This window comes from Chelonia mydas, chromosome 1, assembly GCF_015237465.2.
Source record: "Chelonia mydas isolate rCheMyd1 chromosome 1, rCheMyd1.pri.v2, whole genome shotgun sequence".
Lineage (NCBI taxonomy): Eukaryota > Metazoa > Chordata > Testudines > Cheloniidae > Chelonia > Chelonia mydas.
The window spans coordinates 347,495,412-347,519,826 of record NC_057849.1 but is presented as its reverse complement, the minus strand read 5'-3'; the positions used below and the strand labels follow the sequence as shown (position 1 = coordinate 347,519,826).

Here is a 24,415-nt window from a genome sequence, read left to right as displayed (position 1 = left end):
GCCGAGCGTCCTGGTTATTGTTTGTCTTTGCTGGCAATGGGCTCCACAGTGTTGGTCCTGCTTATGTAAAAGTTCTGTCCCTTTTGATCAACAGCTTCCAGTGGAGTGTAGCTGTTGTGGAAAGCCAAAGTCATGGTGGGAGAGGGAGTTTGTCAGGTAGCTAAGGACTGTCTCACGGAGAACTGGGAATATCAGGACAGAGACCTTGAATTCAATGTTGTATTCGATATGTGTCCATTGCAGAGACTGGAGTACCAAAGTGGTGTGCTTAGGTAACAAGTGGCAGACCCTGTTTGGGCACCCTTTGTGTAATGGGTGCTGGGGGTAAATATTATATACATCTCCATAACCCGCCCGTTTCCTGCACCTCAGTTTAACTCTTTGCTGAAATACAGGTCCGAGTTCTGTCACTTCAGGACTTTTCAGAAAGCATTACATAGTTAACTCTTATGGACTGTTACATACATAACCCTGAACATAGGTTTTAATAACAGTTCCCTGTCAGCTGCAGTGAGAAAGAGCAACACAGAGGGCTGGCTCCAGCTTTTTTGCCACCCCACGCGGCGAAGAAAAAAAGAAAAGAAAAACCCGATAGAGCTGCCGCCGAAGAGGAAGAGAGGGAATGAAGGACTTGCCGCCGAAGACCCAGACGCACCGCCCCAATAATGCAGGGACTGACGCCCCTTTCTATTGGCCGCCCCAGGAACCTGCTTCCTCCGCTGGTGCCTGGAGCCGGCCCTGGCAACACAACTTCTTAGTAAACACTTCATACACATTTTAAACATTTTAATCAGTATTTGGAATGTTTAATAGCTTTTATCTAAAAGCTATTATTTAGTAAATCCACCAGTCTTCCTTAGACAGACTTTCACCACTTAGCTGCTGTTAAATATATTTCAATATAAGGTTTCAACAGAACTTGCATACTTTAGCACACACGCATAATGACATCCCCTCTGATCTTCTTTCAGAAATAATTTCTCAGTTTCTGTCATATGGCCATCATATGCAGTGTGTGGCATCTGGATTCTTCAGACCTTGGGCAGAATAGCAGCTTCTGAGTTATTCTCCAAACGCTTCAGAGCCTTGTCAGTAAACAAAAGTCTGGGATTCTAATAGGGAGCAGCGTTCCAGCCCTTGGGTTAATAGCTCACTTAGTCTACTGACAGGTTTCAGAGTAACAGCCGTGTTAGTCTGTATTCGTAAAAAGAAAAGGAGTACTTGTGGCACCTTAGAGACTAACCAGTTTATTTGAGCATGAGCTTTCGTGAGCTACAGCTCACTTCATCGGATGCATAGCATATCGTGGAAACTGCAGAAGACATTATATACACGCAGAAACCATGAAACAAAACTTCCTCCCACCCCACTCTCCTGCTGGTAACAGCTTATCTAAAGTGATCATCAAGTAGAGCCATTTCCAGCACAAATCCAGGTTTTCTCACCCTTTCCCCCCCCGCCCCCCACACACATACAAACTCACTCTCCTGCTGGTAATAGCCCATCCCTCTTTGAAACCTCTCTTTATAATGCGCATGATAATCAAGGTGGGTCATTTCCAGCACTAATCCAGGTTTCCTGGATTAGTGCTGGAAATGACCCACCTTGATTATCATGCGCATTATAAAGAGAGGTTTCAAAGAGGGATGGGCTATTACCAGCAGGAGAGTGAGTTTGTATGTGTGTGGGGGGCGGGGGGGGAAAGGGTGAGAAAACCTGGATTTGTGCTGGAAATGGCTCTACTTGATGATCACTTTAGATAAGCTGTTACCAGCAGGAGAGTGGGGTGGGAGGAAGTTTTGTTTCATGGTTTCTGCGTGTATATAATGTCTTCTGCAGTTTCCACGATATGCTATGCATCCGATGAAGTGAGCTGTAGCTCACGAAAGCTCATGCTCAAATAAACTGGTTAGTCTCTAAGGTGCCACAAGTACTCCTTTTCTTTTTAGTCTACTGAGTTTCTGGTGAGATAAGAAATCTGTAGGCTATAGCCAAAGTTGTACAGGTATTGGGATCAGCATATAAAATATCCATTTCCTGGCTTTCCCCATAAGCGCAGCTGAGTCAGATAAAGATTTATAGCCCCTCATGTTGCTGAGGTCTACCCCTGTTCTTTCTTTATCTGAGACAAAATCCTAATTTCTTCTTCCAATGACCATCTGTCTGTATCCCACTCGTGGTGCGCATGCGCCGCTTGCACAGGATTATGGAATGTATTCACGGGCAATGTCCTGCGCACCCTTGTCCTTCCCTCCCAATGGCAGAAAGGGCAGAGCGACTCCAACCACTACTCTGAGCACCCCTTGGCAGAGACTCAGAACAACCTCAGTCTCCCATAAGAGTTAGTTTGTAGGTACATAGTTTACTGTACTTTCTGTAGTTACTAGTTTGTTTCATAGTGTTTCATTTTGAGCCAACTAGCAAAAAAAATTATTTTCTATAGATATAATTTAGTAGTTAGGATACCTGGTGCCTGAACCCATATCTCCACATTTCAAGACTTGTCCTTCATGTTGGAGAGGTAACTGCCCTTAATGACTGACGTACTGCTTAGGAGAGAGTCATATTCCCTCTAAGTGTGCAATTTCTAACACATTCAAAAAATACACACAAAAGGCCAGGGAATCTTGGCTAAAACTTTACCGCCTGGAATAATCTGTGGGCATGATCAGATTCAGAAGTGGCTCAGAAGGAAGAAGTTCAAGATTAGATACTTCCCTAAAAACTCATGGAGCTAGTATTCAGCCACTATTACTGCTCCTGGATTGAAGAGGTCAAAGAGAGCTCACTGCTCCTCCAAGAGCTTGTAAATGGCACCACAAATACTGTTGCAACATTCCGTGATCTGTGCTATCCGCAGGAGAAAGGAGATTACCTCTAATTTTGTCTCTTGGCACTGTTTTCCTTCTCTGGTACCAAACAAAAGGAAACCACAGAGCCATAGGTCTATGGACGTGGCTAAATCGGCACAATGCAGTTGGCCCTGCAGAAGTAACTGGAATCAGCACCGGCACAATGCTGAGCTAAGAAGGCACTCACTGATCTGTTTGCGGTACCTATGACTTTGGCCTCTCCAGCTAGATCTGCAGCACTGAGAGTTCTTTTGACACCAACTCTTTGAATGCCAGCACGCTCACTGCGAGCTCACTTGGTATAGATTCATTTAGCATGGGCTCAGTCAGTGATGACACACTCACCAGTCACTGGCTCATTCAGCACTGTCCCAGATTTCCATGGTGTTCAGACATCCTGTCCCTGCAACACCTATTGAAATATCCTTACTACCTAGGCAGTGTCGCGAGTGACTCTGGAACTGAAGTCTCCTCTGGTAGATGTCACCTTTTAATTACTGTCTGTGAATCCTTTTCAGCACCAGGGCCACAGGTACCAGTTTTTCTTTCTTTTTTTTTTTTCTCTTTCAGTTTACAGGAAGGTCAATGAGTTCACCTCAGGAGCTGGGATCCCCCAAATGTATCTCCTCCTCTGGAAGTTTTCTTGTCCTCCTCTTTGTCTCCTATTTGCAGTAGAAAACCTTCCCCCAGCCTGGCTCAATTCTCTGTGGGCCAATCCAGGGATATAAAACAGCATAGGAAGTATTCTTGCTATTTTTCATACAGTGGTCATGTTCCTCAGCCTCCCCATGCTCCTTGGATGCGTCCTTCTTGGCCTGATATGTCATGTCTGTATGGATTCCAGACCTCGCTATTTGGTCATATTAGTTTCATTTTCAGGGTCAATTTCCATTACCTATTCCAAGGTCCAGAGACAAATCTCCTAAACCTGTCTCCAAAGTCTCTCACTCACCTGCAGGGGAAATCATTCAGGAAGAGCAGCAGCAGGTGAATGAAGAAGATGACATAGAGCCATCAGATAGACCCATCCGCACCTCCTCTTTTTTCATCATTCTCATCAGATGAGGCAATGACTCCTCCTGTCCCTGCTACCGTAGATGACTTTAACGCATTTCAGGGGTTGCTTAAGAGGGTGGCTGGAACCTTCTAGGTTCCTCTGGAGATGGCACAAGAAAAGGCATATAAACTATTTCCTATTTTGAAGCCTACATACCAGAGTATGGCAGTATTGCCAATCCAGGAGGGGATTTTAGATCTGTTGGCTATTCTAGCTTTAATCTCTGCCACATCAAGGCATGTGAATTTGAGACATGAAGTTACAACAAAGGGTTTTTAATTTTTGCATTTTTACTTGCTGTTGTCCTTAGTAGTAACTGCAGCCAAGGAAGGATCCAAGCAGTCAGTGAAATATAGGCTGGAGAATAGAAAACCAAAAAATTGGGTAGTTGGAAGAGAAAAATCTACTCCTTTGCTAACCTGCAGGTCAGGATAGAGCATGATTAGGTCATGTTGGCCAGAAAGGATTTATTTGCAGTGGGATTACACCAGAGAACCGTAAAGAGGTGTTCAGCTCCATTTGTACAGCAGGTCAGTTAGTTACTAGGACTTTCTCACAAGCTGTTTTGATGCTGTAGACATGGGAGTGAGATCAATGGAGTGACAATGAGGAGAGCTTCATGGTTCTTTGAGCGATTGCAGATGTGCACTCCACTCAGGTATGCGTGTGCCCAGTGTGGCAAATCTGGAGAGCTTTGCTTAGCAGTACCCATTGGGGTGGCGATTGTGCCCTCTGGCCCTTGTATCCTCTCCCAAGACATTGCCCCGATCCCTGTCACTTTCCTCTCACCACCCGCAATCTGAGTCAGAGCTTTCATTGGGGTTCTACTGCATGATTACTGATGACAGCAATGAGATTGTCTGTTAGCTTTTGTAAATAGTTAATGAGTAGTACCACTGCACTTATTTAGTTAGTTCAGTAGTTAGTTACTGTTTACTGTATTACCTGGTGCTGTGCCCTCACCAGGTTTTAAGCACTCTCCTTTATGTGGGATAGGTCTTCTGAGAACGGGAATTCCCCAAGTGGACATGTTTACCTCCAACAGGGACAAGAAATGAAAAGCCTGGCCTACATAGCAAATGCTTTCATGATTCCATGCTGAAATCACCTAATCTACGCTTTTCCATCTTGCGTTTTCATTCTCAGAGTGTTATAGAAAGTGAGACAAGACAATGCTCGGATCATCCTAGTAGCTCCAGCCTGGCCTCACCAAGTCTGGTACTCAGACCTATTGCTTCTGTCCAGCCAGCAATTCATAACTCTACCTAGCCAGGCAGACATAATCTCCCAGAGTTCCAGCATAATTCTTCACCGAGACCCTGCTTGGATGGTTTGGATGCTATGTGGACGTCATTGTAGCTGTTCATTGGAAATTCAAGATCTCTTGTTACAGAGTAGAAAACCCTTCACTAGGAGAACTGCATGGCCAAATGGAAATATTTTTCCATCTGGTCATCCTCACGTGACTGTGCTCCATTACAAGTTTCTGCACTTATGATTCTAGACTGTTTACTGTCTTGGAAGCAATTGGGATTGTCCATTAATTCAATCAAGGTTCACTTAGCAGCAATTTCGGCCTTCTACCCACCATTACAGGGAGCCGTAGTATTTTTGCATCAGATGGTTCATGATGTATAAATGGTCCTATAAGGAACCTATAAGGAAAATAGCTGCACCATGGTATTTGAACATGGTACTCTCATCCCTTATAGATCTTGAACCAATGTCATCTTTCTTATTGCCTCATTTGTCAGTGAAAACAGCAATCATTTCAGCACATAGAATGAGAGATTTGGGCTCTGATGGCAACCCTCCATGTACAATATTTCCTGCAGATAGGGTAACAATGAGATCTTGCCCTAAATTTATTCTGAGAGCGATGCTGGATTTCTGTATTAGTCATTAAATCCATTTGCCAATGTTTTTTCCAAGGCCTCATTTATCTGCGGGAGAGACAAAGCTACACACCTTGGATTTTAAAATGGCACTTCAGTATTATCTTCACAGGACAAGACATATGTGTAAATCACCTGGGCTGTTTATATCATTTATTATTAGATTCAAAGCGAAGGCTGTTTCAACACAAAGGCTCTAAATGGGTTTCTGACCCATTGATGAGCTGAGCCCTCCACGTGATAGTAGAACTCGTTCTACCAGAGGCCAGGCTGTTTCAGCAGCATGCAATAGCAGCAACACGGTCTTCCGATCACACGTTCACTCAAAATTATTCTCTGGTGTGGCTTCTAGCTCAGATACCCCATTTGGTAGGGTAGCACCCACCAAATGTTTAGATGAACACCTACCTTCCATCCTATGCAGCAGTCAGCTGCTGGCTAATTGCCGGGAGCAGGATCCATGCATATAGATATGCGAAGAAAATATGGTTACTTACTGTACAGTAACTCCGATTCTTCAAGATGCTCTGCACATGCAGATCCCATGAGCCACCCTCTTTTCCCGCAGCTTGGAATTTAACATATGAATTCTGGATGCTGAAGGAACTGAGTGCTGGTTGGGGTCACTCCATCTTTTGTGTCCTCGGGAGGGGAAGAGCAAGGGTGTGCAGGGTGCATTCGCCACCCCAGTGGGCGCTGCTGGTGAGAATATTCCAAACTCCTGTGCATAGGGCATGTGCACCATGTCTAGGATGGACAGAACATCTTGAAGAAACACAGTTACTGTCAGGTAAGCTAACTGCTGTAAAAGACAGTTACCAATAGCTAAATGTAAACTCCATAGATTGTATAGCCTCTGGGGCTGGCAGAAGTCATCTCTCTCTCTCTTCCCCCCACCCCCGGCTCTCCCTGTAGGACCATAAAACACACTGCAGTGGACCATAAATTATCCTGAGAGCTTCCCTAGATTTTTTCCTTCCTCTGAAGCAGCTTATGCTGGCTGCTGTCACAGGTGGGATACTGAATTAGATGAGCCATGAGTCTGATCCAGTCTGGCAATTCCTATATCCTATGCCTGTACTAGCCAGGAATTGAACCTAGATCAGTTCCACCTGTTACTTTAGCAGGGATCTCTATTTTCTGGGGATAGAGTACAGGCCTTCTTGTTTACTATCTAAAGAGCTCTGTCCGTTGGGGATCAAACTGAGCTTTACTCCTCAAAGGAGTTAATGTTAAACAATATTTACTAGGGATAAACATTTTAAAATCAGCAGGCCTGGCTAACTTGTACACAAGAGACCTAAAATTGACTGAGGAGGTCTCTGGCCCACTGATGTTAATTTTTAATAAATCTTGGATTCTGGGGAAATTCCAGAAGACTGGAAGAGTGCTAATGTTGTGCCAATATTCAAAAAGGGCAAGTGGGATGACCCGAATAACTATGGGACGGTTAGCGTGACATTAATCCTGGGCAAAATAATGGGAAATCTGATCCAGGAGTCAATTGATAAAGGGAGTATAGTTAATGCCAGTCAACATGGTTTTATGGAAAATAAATCTTGTCAAACAAATGTGATTTCATTCTTTGAGATTACAAGTTTGGTTGATAAAGGTAACTGTGTAGATGTAATATACTTAAACTTTTGTAAAGTGTTTGACTTAGTACTGCATAAAGAACAGGAGTACTTGTGGCACCTTAGAGACTAACAAATTTATTTGAGAATAAGCTTCCGTGGGCTACAGCCCACTTCATCAGATGAATAGAATGGAACATATAGTAAGAAGATGTATATATATGTACACACACACACAGAGAACATGAAAAGGTGGAGTAAGAGGCTAATTAATTAAAATGAGCTATTATCAGCAGGAGAAAAAAACTTTTGTAGTGATAATCAAGATGGCCCATGTAGACAGCTGACAAGAAGGTGTGAGGATACTTAACATGGGGAAATAGATTCAATATGTGGAATGACCCAGCCACTCCCAGTCTCTAGTCAAACCCAGGTTAATGGTATCTAGTTTGCATGTTAAGTATCCTCACACCTTCTTGTCAACTGTCTACATGAGCATCTTGATTATCACTACAAAAGTTTTTTTCTCCTGCTGATAATAGCTCATCTTAATTAATTAGCCTCTTACTCCACTTTTTCATGTTCTCTGTATGTGTGTATATATATATATCTTCGTACTATATGTTCAATTCTATGCATCTGATGAAGTGGGCTGTTGTCCACGAATGCTTATGTTCAAATAAATTTGTTAGTCTCTAAGGTGCCACGAGTACTCCTGTTCTTTTTGCAGATACAGACTAACATGGCTGCTACTCTGAAACCTTAGTACCGCATGACATTCTGATTAAAAATTAGCCCAATACATGAGTTAAGATCTGGCTAAAGCAGTATCTCAAAATGTAGTTCTCAGGGGAGAATCATCATCGCATGGGGGTGCGATGTTCCTCCTGATGCTATTCAGTGTTTTCATCAGTGTTCTGGAGGTAAATATAAAATCACTGCTGATACAATTTGCCGATGACCCAGAGAGGGCAGAGTAGCAAATAATAATAAGGATAAAAGGTAGTCAAACAAAGTGATTGGGATTGTTTGGTAAACTGGGCCTATTAAAAAATGTATTTTAGAACAGCCAAATCCAAAATTGTACATCTAGGAAAAAGGAATGCAGGCCACATCTGCAGAATGGGGGACTGTAACCTGGAAAGCTGTGACACTGAAAAGAATTTAGGGGTCATAGCGGACAAGCAACTGCACAAGAGCTCCAAATGCAAAGCTGTGGCAAAAAGTGTAATTGTGATTCTGGGATGTATGAACACGGGAATAGTGAGTAGGACGGGGTGGGCAAACTGCGGCCCCGGGGCCGCATCTGGTCCTTCAGATGTTTTAATCTGGCCCTCGAGCTCCTGCTGGGGAGCGGGATCTGGGGCTTGCCCCATTCCAGCTGGGGAGTGGGGTCTGGGGCTTGCCCTTCTCCACATGTGCTGTGGCTCTGCACAGCTCCCAGAAGCAGTGACATGTCCCCCCTCTGGCTCCTTTGCGTAGGGGCAGCCACGGGGGTCCACACGCTGCCCCTGCCCCAAGCGCTGCCCCCGCAGCTCCTATTGGCCAGGAACCACAGCCAATGGGAGCTGCAGGGGCGGCGCCTGCGGACTAGGCAGTGCGCAGAGGCACCTGGCCGCACCTCCTCATAGGAGCTGGAGTGGGGACATGCTGCTACTTCCAGGAGCTGCTTGAGATAAGAGCCACCTGGATCTTGCACCCCTGACCCCCTCCCATGCCCCAACCCCCTGCCCCAGCCCTCATCCCCCTCCCGCCTTCCGAACCTCTCCCTCCAAGTCCAGAGCATCCTCCTGCACCCCCAACTCCTTATCCCCAGCCCCACCCCAGAGCTCGAACTCCCAGCCTGAGCTCCCGCACTCCAACCCTCTGCCCCAGCCCAGAGCTCCCTCCCACACCCTGAACTCCCCATTTCTGGCCCCACCCCAGAGGCTGCACCCCCAGCCAGAGCCCTCACCCCCTCCTGCATCCTAACCCCCAATTTCATGAGCATTCATGGCCCACCATACAATTTCCATACCCAGATGTGACCCTTGGGCCAAAAAGTTTGCCCACTTCTGGAGTAGGAGTAGAGAGGGGATTTTTTCCATATGGCATAAGTGAGATTGATACTGGGATCATCGTGGATAGTTCTCTGAAAACATCTGCTCCATGTGCGGCAGCAGTGAAAAAAGCTAGCAGCATGTTAGGAACCATTAGGAAAGGGATCGATAATAAGACAGGAAATACCATAATGCCACTCTATAAATCCAGGGGACACCCACACCTTGAATACTGTGTGTAGTTCTGGTTCCCCGCCCCACTTAAAAAAGATATATTGGAATTGAAAAGGATGCGGAGAAGGGAAACAAAAATTATTAGGAGTACGGAACAGCTTCCTTGTGAGGAGAGATTAAAAAGATGGGGATTGTTCAGCTTCGAAAAGAGACGACGAAGGTGGAATATGAGGGAGGTCTATAAAACCATGACTGGTGGGGAGAAGGTGACTAGGGACATGTTATTGACCTCTTTGCATAATGTGAGAATTAGGGATCACCCAATGAAATTAAAGAAGATTTAAAACAAACAAAAGGAAGTACTTCTTCACACAATGCACAGACAACTGGTGGAACTCATTGCCGTGGAATGCTGTGAAGACCAAAAATATAACAGGGTTAAAAAAAGAGTTAGATAAATTCATGGAGGACAGGTCCATCAGTGGCTATTAGCCAAGATGGTCAGGAATGCAGCCCCATGTGCCAAGTGTCCCTAAACCTCTGACTTCCAGAAGCTGGGACTGGACGACGGGGTGGATCACTTGATAAATTGCCCTCTTCTGTTCATTCCCTCTGAAGTGCTTGGCACTGGCCATTGTCGGAAGACAGGACACTGGGCTAGACAGACCATTGGTCTGACCCAGTGTGACCGTTTTTATGTTCTGGTGTTCATCCTTAAGAAGGTTGTTGAAAAACAAGTGGGTGCAGAAAAGAGCCACAAAAATTATTCAAGGGCTGGAAAAAATGACTTACAGTGAGAGACTTAAAGAGCTCTGTCTGGTTAGTTTATTAAAATGAAGATTGAGAGGTGACTTGATTACAGTGTCTAAGTACCTGTATGGGGAGAAAATACCAAGTGCTAAAGGACTCTTTAATCTAGTGGAGAAAGGCAGAACCAATGCTTGGAAGCTGAAGACAGACAAATTCAAATTGGAAATAAGGCACAGATTTTCAACAGGTGCTTAACCACTGGTACGAATAATCAAGGGAAGTGCTGAATATTCCATCTCTTCATGTCTTCAGATCCAAACTGGATGCCTTTCTGGAAGAGATGCTTTAGCCAAACACAAGTTATTGGGCTCGGTACAATGTTAACTGGAAAAATTCTATGGCCTGCCACGTAGAGGGGGGGCAGACTAGATCATCTGATGGTCCTTTCTAGACCTAAAATTTGTATTAAACAAAGGCTCTTTAACCTGTGAAATGACGTGAGATCTAGAATAATAAAATCATAGAAGTGCAGGGCTGGAAGGGACCTTGAGAAGTCATCTAGTCCTGCACCCTGCGCTGAGGCAGGACTAAGTAAACCTAGACCTTTCCTGACAGGTGTTTGTCTAATAACTTGTTCTTAAAAATCTCCAATGACAGGGATTCCACAACCTCCCTGGGAAGCCTATTCCAGTACTTAACCGCCCTTATAGTTAGAAAGTTTTTCCTAATATCTAACCTAAATCTTATTTGCTATAGATTAAGCCCATTGCTTCTTGTCTGACCTTCAGGGGACATGGAGAACAGTTGATCACCATCCTCTTTATAGCTCCCTTTAACATATTAGAAGACTGTTCTCAGGATCCCCCTTCAGTCTTCTTTTCTCACGGTAATGCAAGATGTACATTAAAAAGTTAGGTCGACTCAACTGCGTCACCCAGAAGTGCGAAAAATCCGCACCCCTGAGCCAGTGTTGTTGAGATGACCTAACTTGTGGTGCAGACAGCACTAGATCAATGGATGAATTCTTCTGTCAGCTTAGCTACCACCTCCTGGGGAGGTGGATTAACGACAGTGATGGGAGAACTGCTCCCTTTGCTGTCCTGAGTGGCTACACTGAAGTGCTGTATGGCTCAGCTGCAATGGTTTAAGTGTAAACGTAGCCTAAACATGCACAGTTTTCATTAAACCTTTCCTCATAGAGCAGGTTTGCTCAACCTTTCGTCATTTGTGTTGCTCTCCTCTGGACTCTCTCCAATTTGTCCACATCATTCTTAAAGTGCGGCGCCCAGAGCTGGACACAGTACTCCAGCTGAGGTCTAACCACGCTGCAGAGAGCAGGACGATTACCTCCTGTGACTTAGGTAATGTCCACTCCATGAGTTAGGAGTGTGGTTTCCCCTGCTTGGGTACACAGGCTCGGAGTAGCTCGATGAGAGCGATGGTGAACAGAAATAGCAGTGTAGCCGAGGCAGCAGTGGCATGACTGAGCTGTACCTAGTACCTACTCACCAATTTCAGGCAGGTTTGTACTTGGCACAGCTCAGCCGTGCTTTCGCTGACACTGCCTCTGCTATTGCTGCTACACGGCTGTGTATACTTGCGTGAGCTCTCACCGAACTACTGCAAGTGTGTGCACAAGAGCAGGGGAATTACACCCCTAACTTGTCGTGAAGACATAGCCTTACATACAAGACTCCTGTTAATATGCACAAGAATATTAGCCCTTTTTGTAACTACATTACATCGTTGGCTCCGACTCAGTTTGTGATCCATTTTAACCCTCAGACCCTTTTCAACTCTACTGCTGCCAAGGCAGTCCTTCCCCATTTTGTATTTGTGCATTTGATTTTTTCCTTCCTAAGTGAAGTACTTTGCACTTGTCTTTATTGAATTTCATCTTGTTGATTTCAGACCAGTTCTCCAATTTGTCAAGGTCATTTTGAATTCTAATCCTGTCCTCCAAAGTGCTTGCAACCCCGCCCAGGTTGGTGTCCTCACAAATTTTATAAGCATATTCTCCACTCCATTATTCAAGTCATTAATGAAAATATTGATTAGCACTGGGCCCAGGATTGACTCATGTGGGACCCCACTAGATGTGTTCCCCCACTTTGACAGCAAACCATTCATAACTACTCTTTGAGTACAGTCTTTAAGCCAGTTTTTCCCCCCACCGTATAGTAATTTCATCGAGACCACATTCCCCTGTATTGCCCTTGGCTTTTGTTCGGCTTTTGTGTCTGACCACTTTTCTTTCCCTTCTCCTCTCTAGTTCCGGTACAAGAGGCGTGTGTACACCCAGAGTCTGCTGGATGACAAGCAGTTTGCCAAGCTCCACACGAAGGTAAGACTGGCATCTAGCCTCAGGGAGCTCGAAGTCTGGATAGCTGTATCGACAGCCTATCCAGATAAGTCATAGTCTGTCAGAGAGACTCTCGCTGGCAAAGAGAGTGTTGGAGAAGAAGAGATTTGTGTACATTCCAGACTTCCCCCTTTGCCAGACCTCAAATTCCCCCCTAAAAATGTATGTTGATTGCCAAGGGCTGGGTTGTGTTACTTAGTGATCTGAGCTGAAGGCCCCCCCATGGAACTGTGGCTGGAAGCCCACCTTGGTGACATTGAACTGATTACATACTCTCAGCAATCAGTTGTGCAGCTGGACGGAGTTCTGAGGGAGAGGTCAGGGCTAAGCCTCTCCTGGGATGGTGAGGCCGGGAGAAACACATGATGGGCCAGCTGAAGAGCCGCTTTATTCGCTGATATTGATGAGTCACTGAATACCAGTACAGCACAATGGCGTACATTGACAAGCACCCTTCCTCTCCCCTGGCAGACACTGCAGGGCTTCTCTTCCTCACGTACAGAAACATTATTGCACTGCCTTGTCCCCAGGCTTTAACCCATGTGTGTATCAGGACAGGAGAGTCTGATTTCTTTGGGGAGTCGTCATCTGGCCTGAACTAAGTTCAGAAAGGAGACAACTTTAGTAAAAAAAGCAAAAGATTTTTTTGTGGTTGTTTCCTGGAAAGGAATGTACTTTCCAAGTCCTCCACTTCCCAAGTACACTGCAGATGGGTGGTGTGTGTGTGTGTGTGACAGAGAGAGACTTCAGATGTTACACTGGGAAGAACTTTTTTTCAGGAACCTAGCTGAAACTCAGGTATTACTGTCAGGCATAGACACCCTTCTTTCCCCCGAGCCTGATTCTCCCCACCTCAGGCCAAGGTATCCTTAATTGTTGTTGATTTGTATAGTGGTAGTGCATAGAGGGCTCAATCAGGATCGGGCCCAGTTGTGCTGGATGCTGCACAAGGACTTAAAAAGACAGGATTTCCCGTTTTGAAGAGCTTTGGGTTTAATTGGAAGCAAGATGCAATCAGCAAATATGAGAAACAATGGATGATAAAAGAGGAATGAGGACAAGACTTCCTGTCCCTCAGCTCCAAAGGTTAGCTGTGTACATAGCTTGCTTGATGGGTTCAACACATTTGAAAGTATTAAAAAATATAAATAAACAAATAGTGTGAGCTACTCCTGACTCCCTGCATTCTGGCCATCAATAAGGGTTGATTTCTTATAAGAGTCACAGGAGAAGAGGGATTTAAAGAGGAGAGAGTAGTAGCTTTATGGAGAACCTCATAATGTGTATTCTTCCCCACATGCCATCATTTGACTCTGACCTGCTTGGATGTGGACCCCTCGTATCTACCCTCAGGCATAGACTCTGACTTACTCAAACTGGGGCAACCTTGAGCCATCTCCAGGCACGGCTTCTTCAGCTGCCAGTCACTCTTGCACTGTGAAATAGAAAATGTATTATTACTGCACTGTGGAGTTTCCTTCAGACACATGCCATTTGTCCCTGTTTTTTCCTCTGTGCTCATGGCAGTTTTGGAGTCTGTTTGACCTTCAGCTTTAGGCTTCCTTAGTTTAACTCCTGGCACAATTCCACAGGTCAATACTGGGATGTTGGGATCTTTGATGCTGCTGACTTATGCTGCTGGGCAGAGGGGCAGAAAAGGGTCAATTGGTCTATAAAACAGCAGCAGCTGAATGGGAGGAACTCTGAGCAGATCCTAAGCAGAAAGAGAGAAAACAATCTCCCCAAAAGGCTTGTCCTTCCAGATGGGACCCTCTAACCCAGAAGAGGGAATTACAGACCCTTCCATTAGCCTTCGCAGGGTTGCCGCAACATGAGACTAACTGTGTCTGTGGAGTGAGTCAGGGGAGATATTTTATGCAATGAGTAGCATGATGTTTGGCACAAGAACATCTGAGCAATGGACACAAGTCTCCCGCACTCTCCTAGTGGCAAGGAGTTCAACTCACTATTGCATGGCACTAGTGGACTATGCAGCTTGAGGGCCATGTTTTCAGAAAGGCAGGGGGCTGAGGACTAGTGTATGGTGGGGGGACATCTGAGCCTGTGTGCAATGTGCTGCCCCCAAAGATGTGTGGGGAAGGGCATAGGCACTTTGCAGACAAACCTCTATTAAAAATAATCCCTTTGTGTTGGGTCTTCTTTTGTTCCCCAAACTGTATTGAATCTGTCCCTTATTATGCAGACAGGGCAGTGCAATGAAAAGCTGAGCCTCCAGTCCCACCTGATTTCTGTGGGGAAGATGCTGACTTGTGCATTTAATTTAGTTAGCTTTTTCCTGTGTATGTGTGTTGCATCCACTGATGTGTCGCTCCGAGGTCATGAGGATCAGACAGCAAAAGAGAAGCCCATATCCAGCAGCCAACTGGAGAGACCGTTCCCTGTGAGGGACAGAGAAATACAGTGGCAAAGAGAGAGGGGGAGGCTGTCACACAGAGAGACAAAGTGTGTGTGTTACATGCACGCCTGCTGCTCACTTGAAGAGAACACGGTCCTGAAAGCCAGTGCTGGTGTAACCTGTACCCTCGGCACAGACTGCTGTTGCTTTACTTGGAGAGAATGAGATTGTGGAATGCATGTGTTTGCAAGCTCCACGTTCCGGTTTGGAGCCTTCTCTGGCCTGAGACAGGGACTGAGAGATCGGAGTGAGAAAGGAGAGGGGCAGAGTGAGGGACATGGGCTCCTCCCTAGGAAGAAAACTGTCTGAACAGAAAGACAAAAGGCAAACTTCAGGGGCCAGCAAGTCCAGAGTGAAGAGCAAGGTACCCTCTGCTTCCATCCTCATCTCCTATTCTGTTCTCACAATTACAGCCCTAGGCATCTGTCTCTCTGTGAGTAGCGGCGTGATGTGTTGGTGCTGGGACGGCCCTCACACGCTGTGTGAGTGACTTTGTGGCTGATGGATGTGATGGATCTCAGAGGAGCATTGGATTTGGGTGAGAGGTTTTGTGTTTGAGAAACACTTTTTGTGGAATATCTCTGAGACCAGTCTGAGGGCAGTTTATTTCCCTGTGATGTGACCATTGGTATGTAGTTGGCTTATATTTCTAAGCAAACTGGTGTGTATATTTATACTCCTTCCTTTGTGTGGGTTGGGGCATCAGTTTTGAGGCTATTTCCCTTGGGAAAATGGATGCACATAGCTGATTTATTTTGGGCAGTGTATAGAGTACAGTTCTCTCAGGAGAAAGACATGAAAACAGGATTGATTCTACATGGTTTGTGGTGCTGTGGAACCTCATGGTGCTGTGGTGCATAGCATATTTCTAGAGGCAGTTGTTTTGAATACTATAAGAGATTTGTCCATTTGCTCAGCAGAGTACAAGAGACTACATTTCAGTGGCCAGCCGCATTTGGCATTACAGAGTGGGGGACGGAGGGGGAAAGGAAAGGAGGATCCTTGTACTCTATACCTTCCCTGCATTCTGACCGTATCTGTGTTTGTGGCTGTGGTTCTCTCATGGCAGTGATGATTAGGATATCTCTGGAGGCGGGGTTGGGTGGTGTCTTCCATGGTACTGGAATTTGGCATTCTCTCTTAAACAAAGCTATTATGGCTGTTGGTTGGGGTGTCAAAGATTTTCCCTGGTGTGACAATACAGACTGGTGACATTTTGGTGCTGCTTAGTTTTGTTTAAAAACCTGCCTTCTGTATGCTCATAATTTTTTGATCAATTACCCAGGTTTGGGCTGAATTGTCTCATGACTCAGTCTTGGCAACTCTTTGCAATTTTATTGCTAGTCTTTAAATTTTTTTAAAGACCCAGTTCCCAGAGCCATGTGATTGTGTGAGAATGTCAGCTTCCATTTCAGAATAAAGCAAATTTTAGTCCTTGTGGTTGCAGAGAAAAGTCTGAAAATGTAAACTGTAGTATTCAGAAACCAAAAGACAAATGAAAAGAACGTAGTTAATTTTTTTTAAAATCTCATGATGTAAGCCAATCTCTTGGTTTTGGGGGGCCTGATTCATGCCCCTAAAAGCTTGGTGTTGGTAATACTGAACTGTGACTTTGTAGCATTCTGTTTGTGAGTTATCAGCATGTTGTGCAAGAAGCCACTATGCAGGCAGAAAAACATGAAAGGTTGGAAAGATTTCTGCCACTGGGGTTCTGGACAGCTGGGAGGGTCTGGCTAAGTCAGGCACTTGTCTGGGGGAAGGTTGGGAGAGGAGATGAAATCTTCTAGATGATGTTTAGTTCTGTGGTTTCTGTATACTTCATTTCTTAGAAATTCTGATCTGTTATTTGTCTTAGGAGCTGAGAGGCCTGCTCACCCAGATGGGGAGAGATAGAAAGCAGCCATTTAAGCAAGTATCCTGTGGGCTCAACCTTATTCATCCTATACTGATGCCCTCTGCTCTCTCTCTCTCTGAGGACGGAGAGAAAGGTGTAGGGGGCAGGGGGTCTCCCTGCTGAACATCTCTTGCTGTTATTTAGCATTTATCTGTATTGCAGCAGTGCCCAGAATGCCCAGTGGAGATTAGGGCCCCTGGCGTTGGCCAGCACACACTCCTGTCAGAGCCTGCTCCTGCCCCAAAGGTAGAATCAACAAATGGGTGTAAGAAACAAGTGGAAGATGTTGAGGTGGGATATCGAGGGGAAGAGTGACCGGAATGTGGGCTACCTAGGGACAGGAAGATGGGTTACGTAGACTGACAGTGCACAATTAACAGGACTGAGGGTTTTTTACAGGTAAATAAGAAACTTTGATGATGTCAGTTATCCTGACTGTCTCATTTAAACTCCCTCACCCTTTTTGCATGGACCACCTTCTCTGAGCCTGTAAAAATTTTCCCCCTATGTCTGGGAAGAAAATATCTCTGGCAGAGCTTCCCGTGGATTCTGGGAAGTGTCACATCCCAGCACACAGATGTGCTCATTTGTTAAAGGAGTTTCACCTCTGTGTGCAGAGTTTTCAGACTCCGTGACACTCTGTAATACATTAATTGGATAACTCAGGAGCTCTATACTGCATGAGGCAACTAGCCCTACTGAGGCATGCCAGACGTTTTCCTCCTGGGGCAGTTAACTAAAGCTAGTCCTCTTTCACAGCCAGACTCCAGGTAATTAGTCAGTTTCCATCTCATAATAAACAAATAAAAAGATACAATGAACAGTCCTATTGTGTTACAGTTAATGTCATCTGCAGAAATGCATGCACCTCTGGGGTGGAGCGCAGCAGCTCTTTCACAGCAGTGTTAGTGTGCCTGTTTAGGTTAGGAAGCGAAGGACAATCCTGTGTCCAGCTGAGCTTACGGCAGGTGGGGGGAATGGGGTCAGTAGAATGTACTTAGCTGAGTTAGAAATTGGCTGGGACATCAGGGTTAACACCCTGACTCTTGCCAAAAGCACTATGGGTTGCTAATGTATATGAGTGGTCAGGGACTTGGGGATTGATAGCTGCTGATGGTAGCATCCTTTAGTTGCGACATACGACTAACACTGCACTGAGTCTTTGGGGTCAGTGCTAATTCCAAAGGGAAAGTGCTCACATAGACACCCACGCTACCAGCTGCTCCGAGCATCCCCTAACGCTGTGCCAGACATTGGGGTTCGTACTGATTCGGTGGGGACAGTGCCTCCACTGAGTGACTCACGCTATTCCTTGCGGCACACTTCTTTACATTGTGCAGAGGCTGTTACTGACTCTGAAACAAGAATCCCCCTTCAGAGTCAACCATACCACTCCCTTTATCACAGCTCCACCCTGGAGCACAAAGTTAGAGGGGAGAGTGCTCCCAATGGATTCTGCTTCTGAGGGCTAGAATGCCTGCCATGGAATCACCAGCACTACTAGGTGTTCTTTAGAGAGCTCTAGCCAAGTCTTGACCCTACTTCACATATGGGATTAGTCTGGGTCACAGCCCAAAGTGGTGGTCTGGCTTCAGGTCTCTGAACCCACTTTGGGATGCTTCTTGTAGGGTCAAAGAATCATTCACTGGGCCTCCTGAGAGGACAGTTAAACCCTCTTTGTTATGTAAGAAAATTGATTATTTGACATCTTGTAGTAGGAGTGATTGATACCTCTGTTTGTTGATGTTCAGTAGTCTGTGTGAAACCCGTCCGATCACTGGTATTTCAACTGCCTCCTGCTAGCAACTGGAAATGTGATCAAATGGCACCGCACTCCCCCCTGCTCTGGGAGCTGGATGCTTTTGTTACAGTTCTTGCCAGCATTCCGGCTAAACTGAGCCCTGGAAAGGTTTTCTTTTATGCTGAAATTGCTCATGAGCCACAGGAAGGACTTTGAAGCAGAAGCCTCCAAGTGTTCCCTATGTAAAGGGAATATCTTCTTCCCACCCTCAGAAAGTATGACCCTACACCTAGCTTCTCATAAGAATGGCCATACTGGGTCAGACCAAAGGTCCATGTAGTCCAGTATCCCAGGTAATCATCAATTGCCCATTCCCAGCTTCTGGCAGACAGAGGCTAGGGACACCATCCCTGCCCCTCCTGGATAATAGCCATTGATGGACCTATCCTCCATGAATTTATCTAATTCTTTTTTTAACCCTGTTATAGTCTTGGCCTTCACAACATCCTCTGGCAAGGAGTTCCACTGGTTGATTGTGCATTGTGTGAAAAAATACTTCTTTTTGTTTGTTTTAAACCTGCTGCCTATTAATTTCATTTGGTGACCCCTAGTTTTTGTGTTATGAGAAGGAGTAAATAACATTTCCTTATTTACTTTCTCCACACCAGTCATGATATTATACACCTCTATCATATCCCCCCTTAGTTGTCTCTCTTTGAAGCTGAAAAGTCCCAGTCTTATTAATCTCTCCTCATATGGCAGCCGTTCCATACCCCTAATCATTATCGTTGCCCTTTTCTGAAGCTTTTCCAATTCCAATGTATCTTTTTTGAGATGGGGCGACCACATCTGCACGCAGTATTCAAGACATGGGCGTACCATGGATTTACATAGAGGCAATATATTTTCTGTCTTATCTATCCCTTTCTTACTTTTTTCACTGCCGCTGTACATTGAGTTGATGTTTTCAGAGAACTATACGCAATGACTCCAAGACCTTTCTTGAGTGGTAAGAGCTAATTTAGATCCCATCATTTTGTCTATATGGTTATAATTATTTTTTTCAACATGCATTACTTTGCACTTCTCAACACTGAATTTTATCTGCCATTTTGTTGCTCACTCACCTAGTTTTGTGAGATCCTTTTGGAGCTCTTCACAGTTTGCCTGGGACTTAACTATCTTGAGTAGTTTTGTATCATCTGCAAATTTTGCCATCTCACTGTTTATCCCTTTTTCCGGATCATTTATTAATATATTGAATAGGACTGGTCCCAGTACAGACTCCTGGGGGGACATTATTTACCTCTCTCCTTTCTGAAAACCGACAACTTATTCCTACCCTTTATTTCAGATGGGGGGTCGAGCAGGGTACAGGGTATCAGTTACCTTTGTTTCCTATCTTTTAACCAATTACCGATGCATGCATCCCTCTTATCCCATGACAGCTTACTTTGCTTAAGAGCCTTTGGTGAGGGACCTTGTCAAAGGCTTTCTGAAAATCTAAGTATACTATATCCACTGGATCTCCCTTGTTCACATGCTTGTTGACCCCCTCAAAGAATTCTAGTAGATTGGTGAGGCATGATTTCACTTTACAAAAACCATGTTGATTCTTCCCCAACAAATTATGTTCATCTGTGTGTCTGACAATGTTGTTCTTTACTATGGTTTCAACCAGTTTGCCTGGTACTAAAGTCAGGTATACTGGCCTGTAATTGCCGGGCTCACCTCTGGAGCCCTTTTTAAAAATTGGCATGACATTAGCTATCCTTCAGTCATCTGCTACAGAAGCTGGTTTAAATGATAGGTTACAGACTACAGTTAGTAGTTCTGCAATTTCAGATTTGAGTTTCTTCAGAACTCTTGGTGAGTATCATGATCTGGTCCTGGTGACTTATTACTGTTTAGTTTATCAATTTGTTCCAAAACCTCCTCTAATGACACCTCAATCTGGGACAGTTCCTCCAATTTGTCATCTAAAAAGAATGACTCAGGTTTGGGAATCTCCCTCACATCCTCAACCGTGAAGACTGATGCAAAGAGTTAATTTAGTTTCTCTGCAATGGCCTTATCATCCTTGAGTGCTCCTTTAGCATCTCGATTGTCCAGTGGCCCTGCTGGTTGTTTAGCGGGCTTCCTGCTTCTGATGTACTTAAAATTTTTTTTGCTATTACTTTTGAAGTCTTTGGCTAGCTGTTCTTCAAATTCTTTTTTGGCCTTCCTAATTACATTTCATTTGCCAGAGTTTATGCTCCTTTCTATTTTTCTCATTAGGATTTAACTTCCACTTTTTAAATGATGCCTTTTTGCCTCTCACTGCTTCTTTTACTTTGTTGTTTAGCCAGGGTGGCACTTTTTGGTTCTCTACGTTTTTTAATTTAATTTGTGATATACATTTAAGTTGAGCCTCTATTATGGTGTCTTTAAAAAATTTCCCTGCAGCTTTCAGGGATTTCACTTTTGGCACTGTACCCTTTAATTTTTGTTTAACTAACCTCCTCTTTTTTGTGTAGTCCCCCTTTCTGAAATTAAATGTTATTCTACAGTGTTGGGCCGCAGTGGTGTTTTCCCCGCCACAGGGATGTTAAATTTAATTATATTATGGTCACTGTTACCAAGCGGTCCAGCTATCTTCACCTCTTGGACTGATCCTGTGCTCCACTTAGGACTAAATCAAGAATTGCCTCTCCTCTTGCGGGTTCCAGGACTAGCTGCTCCAAGAAGCAGTCATTTAAGGTATCAAGAAACTTCATCTCTGCATCCCATCCTGAGGTGACATGTACCCAGTCAATGTGGGGATGGTTGAAATCCCCCATTATGACATTGGAGTAATTCCTCTACAAGAAGAATATCTCATTTATTTTCTTTCATTTCAAGGAAGAGGATCTCCACTGCCTTGTATCGTTTCCTCCCAAGGAGCTTTTTTCTGGAGGCTGTTGATTTTTCTTGTAATTTCTTGCTAATGGAGGATAATGGACTGCAGCACAATGGGTTGCCAGCTGGACTGCTGTGTGCTACACAACCTCCTCCTCCCCCCTGCACAAGCACATTCCTGTTGCTTAACCTCATTCCCACTTTTGTAAACATGCCTCAAACTTGCTTAGCAAAATAATCTACTGGTACTGAGCATTGTGGGGACTGATATGCAATGTGCACTGAAGAACAAGAAACTATGCTTTGTAGTCATGTCGAGAGGAGCTAGCGTGAGAGGTTTCATTTGTTGAACATCTTCATTAATGATCTGGAGTATTGGATGGATTGCATCCTCAGCAAGTTTGCGGATGACACTAAGCTGGGGGGAGAGGTAGATATGCTGGAAAGGGCAGAAAAGGTGGGGGAGTAGCACTGTATGTAAGGGAGCAGTATGACTGCTCAGAGCTCCGGTACGAAACTGTGGAAAAACCTGAGTGTCTCTGGATTAAGTTTAGAAGTGTGTGCAACAAGAGTGATGTAGTGGTGGGAGTCTGCTATAGACCACCGGACCAGGGGGATGAGGTGGATGAGGCTTTCTTCCGGTAACTCGAAGAAGCTACTAGATCGCACGCCCTGGTTCTCATGGGTGACTTTAATTTTCCTGATATCTGCTGGGAGAGCAATACAGCGGTGCATAGACAATCCAGGAAGTTTTTGGAAAGCGTAGGGGACAATTTCCTGGTGCAAGTGCTAGAGGAGCCAACTGGGGGGGAGCTTTTCTTGACCTGCTGCTCACAAACAGGGAAGAATTAGTGGGGGAAGCAAAAGTGGATGGGAATCTGGGAGGCAGTGACCATGAGTTGGTTGAGTTCAGGATCCTGCCACAGGGAAGAAAGGTAAGCAGCAGGATACGGACCCTGGACTTCAGGAAAGCAGACTTCGACTCCCTCAGGGAACAGATAGCCAGGATCCCCTGGGGGACTAACATGAAGGGGAAGGGAGTCCAGGAGAGCTGGCTGTATTTCAAGGAATCCCTGTTGAGGTTACAGGGACAAACCATCCCGATGAGTCGAAAGAATAGTAAATATGGCAGGCGACCAGCTTGGCTTAATGGTGAAATCCTAGCGGATCTTAAACATAAAAAAGAAGCTTACAAGAAGTGGAAGGTTGGACATATGACCAGGGAAGAGTATAAAAATATTGCTCGGGCATGTAGGAAAGATATCAGGAGGGCCAAATCGCACCTGGAGCTGCAGCTAGCAAGAGATGTCAAGAGTAACAAGAAGGGTTTCTTCGGGTATGTTGGCAACAAGAAGAAAGCCAAGGAAAGTGTGGGCCCCTTACTGAATGAGGGAGGCAACCTAGTGACAGAGGATGTGGAAAAAGCTAATGTACTCAATGCTTTTTTTGCCTCTGTTTTCACTAACAAGGTCAGCTCCCAGACTGCTGCGCTGGGCATCACAAAATGGGGAAGAGATGGCCAGCCCTCTGTAGAGATAGAGGTGGTTAGGGACTATTTAGAAAAGCTGGACGTGCACAAGTCCATGGGGCCGGACGAATTGCATCCGAGAGTGCTGAAGGAATTGGCGGCTGTGATTGCAGAGCCCTTGGCCATTATCTTTGAAAACTCGTGGCGAACGGGGGAAGTCCCGGATGACTGGAAAAAGGCTAATGTAGTGCCCATCTTTAAAAAAGGGAAGAAGGAGGATCCTGGGAACTACAGGCCAGTCAGCCTCACCTCAGTCCCTGGAAAAATCATGGAGCAGGTCCTCAAAGAATCAATCCTGAAGCACTTAGAGGAGAGGAAAGTGATCAGGAACAGTCAGCATGGATTCACCAAGGGAAGGTCATGCCTGACTAATCTAATCGCCTTTTATGATGAGATTACTGGTTCTGTGGATGAAGGGAAAGCAGTGGATGTATTGTTTCTTGACTTTAGCAAAGCTTTTGACACGGTCTCCCACAGCATTCTTGTCAGCAAGTTAAGGAAGTATGGGCTGGATGAATGCACTATAAGGTGGGTAGAAAGCTGGCTAGATTGTCGGGCTCAACGGGTAGTGATCAATGGCTCCATGTCTAGTTGGCAGCCGGTGTCAAGTGGAGTGCCCCAGGGGTCGGTCCTGGGGCCGGTTTTGTTCAATATCTTCATAAATGATCTGGAGGATGGTGTGGATTGCACTCTCAGCAAATTTGCGGATGATACTAAACTGGGAGGAGTGGTAGATACGCTGGAGGGGAGGGATAGGATACAGAAGGACCTAGACAAATTGGAGGATTGGGCCAAAAGAAATCTGATGAGGTTCAATAAGGATAAGTGCAGGGTCCTGCACTTAGGACGGAAGAACCCAATGCACCGCTACAGACTAGGGACCGAATGGCTAGGCAGCAGTTCTGCGGAAAAGGACCTAGGGGTGACAGTGGACGAGAAGCTGGATATGAGTCAGCAGTGTGCCCTTGTTGCCAAGAAGGCCAATGGCATTTTGGGATGTATAAGTAGGGGCATAGCGAGCAGATCGAGGGACGTGATCGTTCCCCTCTATTCAACACTGGTGAGGCCTCATCTGGAGTACTGTGTCCAGTTTTGGGCCCCACACTACAAGAAGGATGTGGATAAATTGGAAAGAGTCCAGCGAAGGGCAACAAAAATGATTAGGGGTCTAGAGCACATGACTTATGAGGAGAGGCTGAGGGAGCTGGGATTGTTTAGTCTGCAGAAGAGAAGAATGAGGGGGGATTTGATAGCTG

The 24,415-nt window shown here is 45.2% G+C and overlaps 1 protein-coding gene across 2 annotated transcripts in view; it reads left to right on the top strand.

Annotated features, from left to right (window-relative positions):
* SHANK3 (SH3 and multiple ankyrin repeat domains 3) overlaps positions 1 to 24,415 on the top strand; it is a 755,611-nt gene that overhangs the window by 157,100 nt on the left and 574,096 nt on the right. For both annotated transcript variants that reach the window (XM_043522025.1, XM_043522029.1), the window contains exon 5: positions 12,614 to 12,685. In XM_043522025.1, coding sequence (XP_043377960.1) covers positions 12,614 to 12,685 — 72 coding nt within the window. The remainder of the gene's footprint in view (positions 1 to 12,613; positions 12,686 to 24,415) is intronic.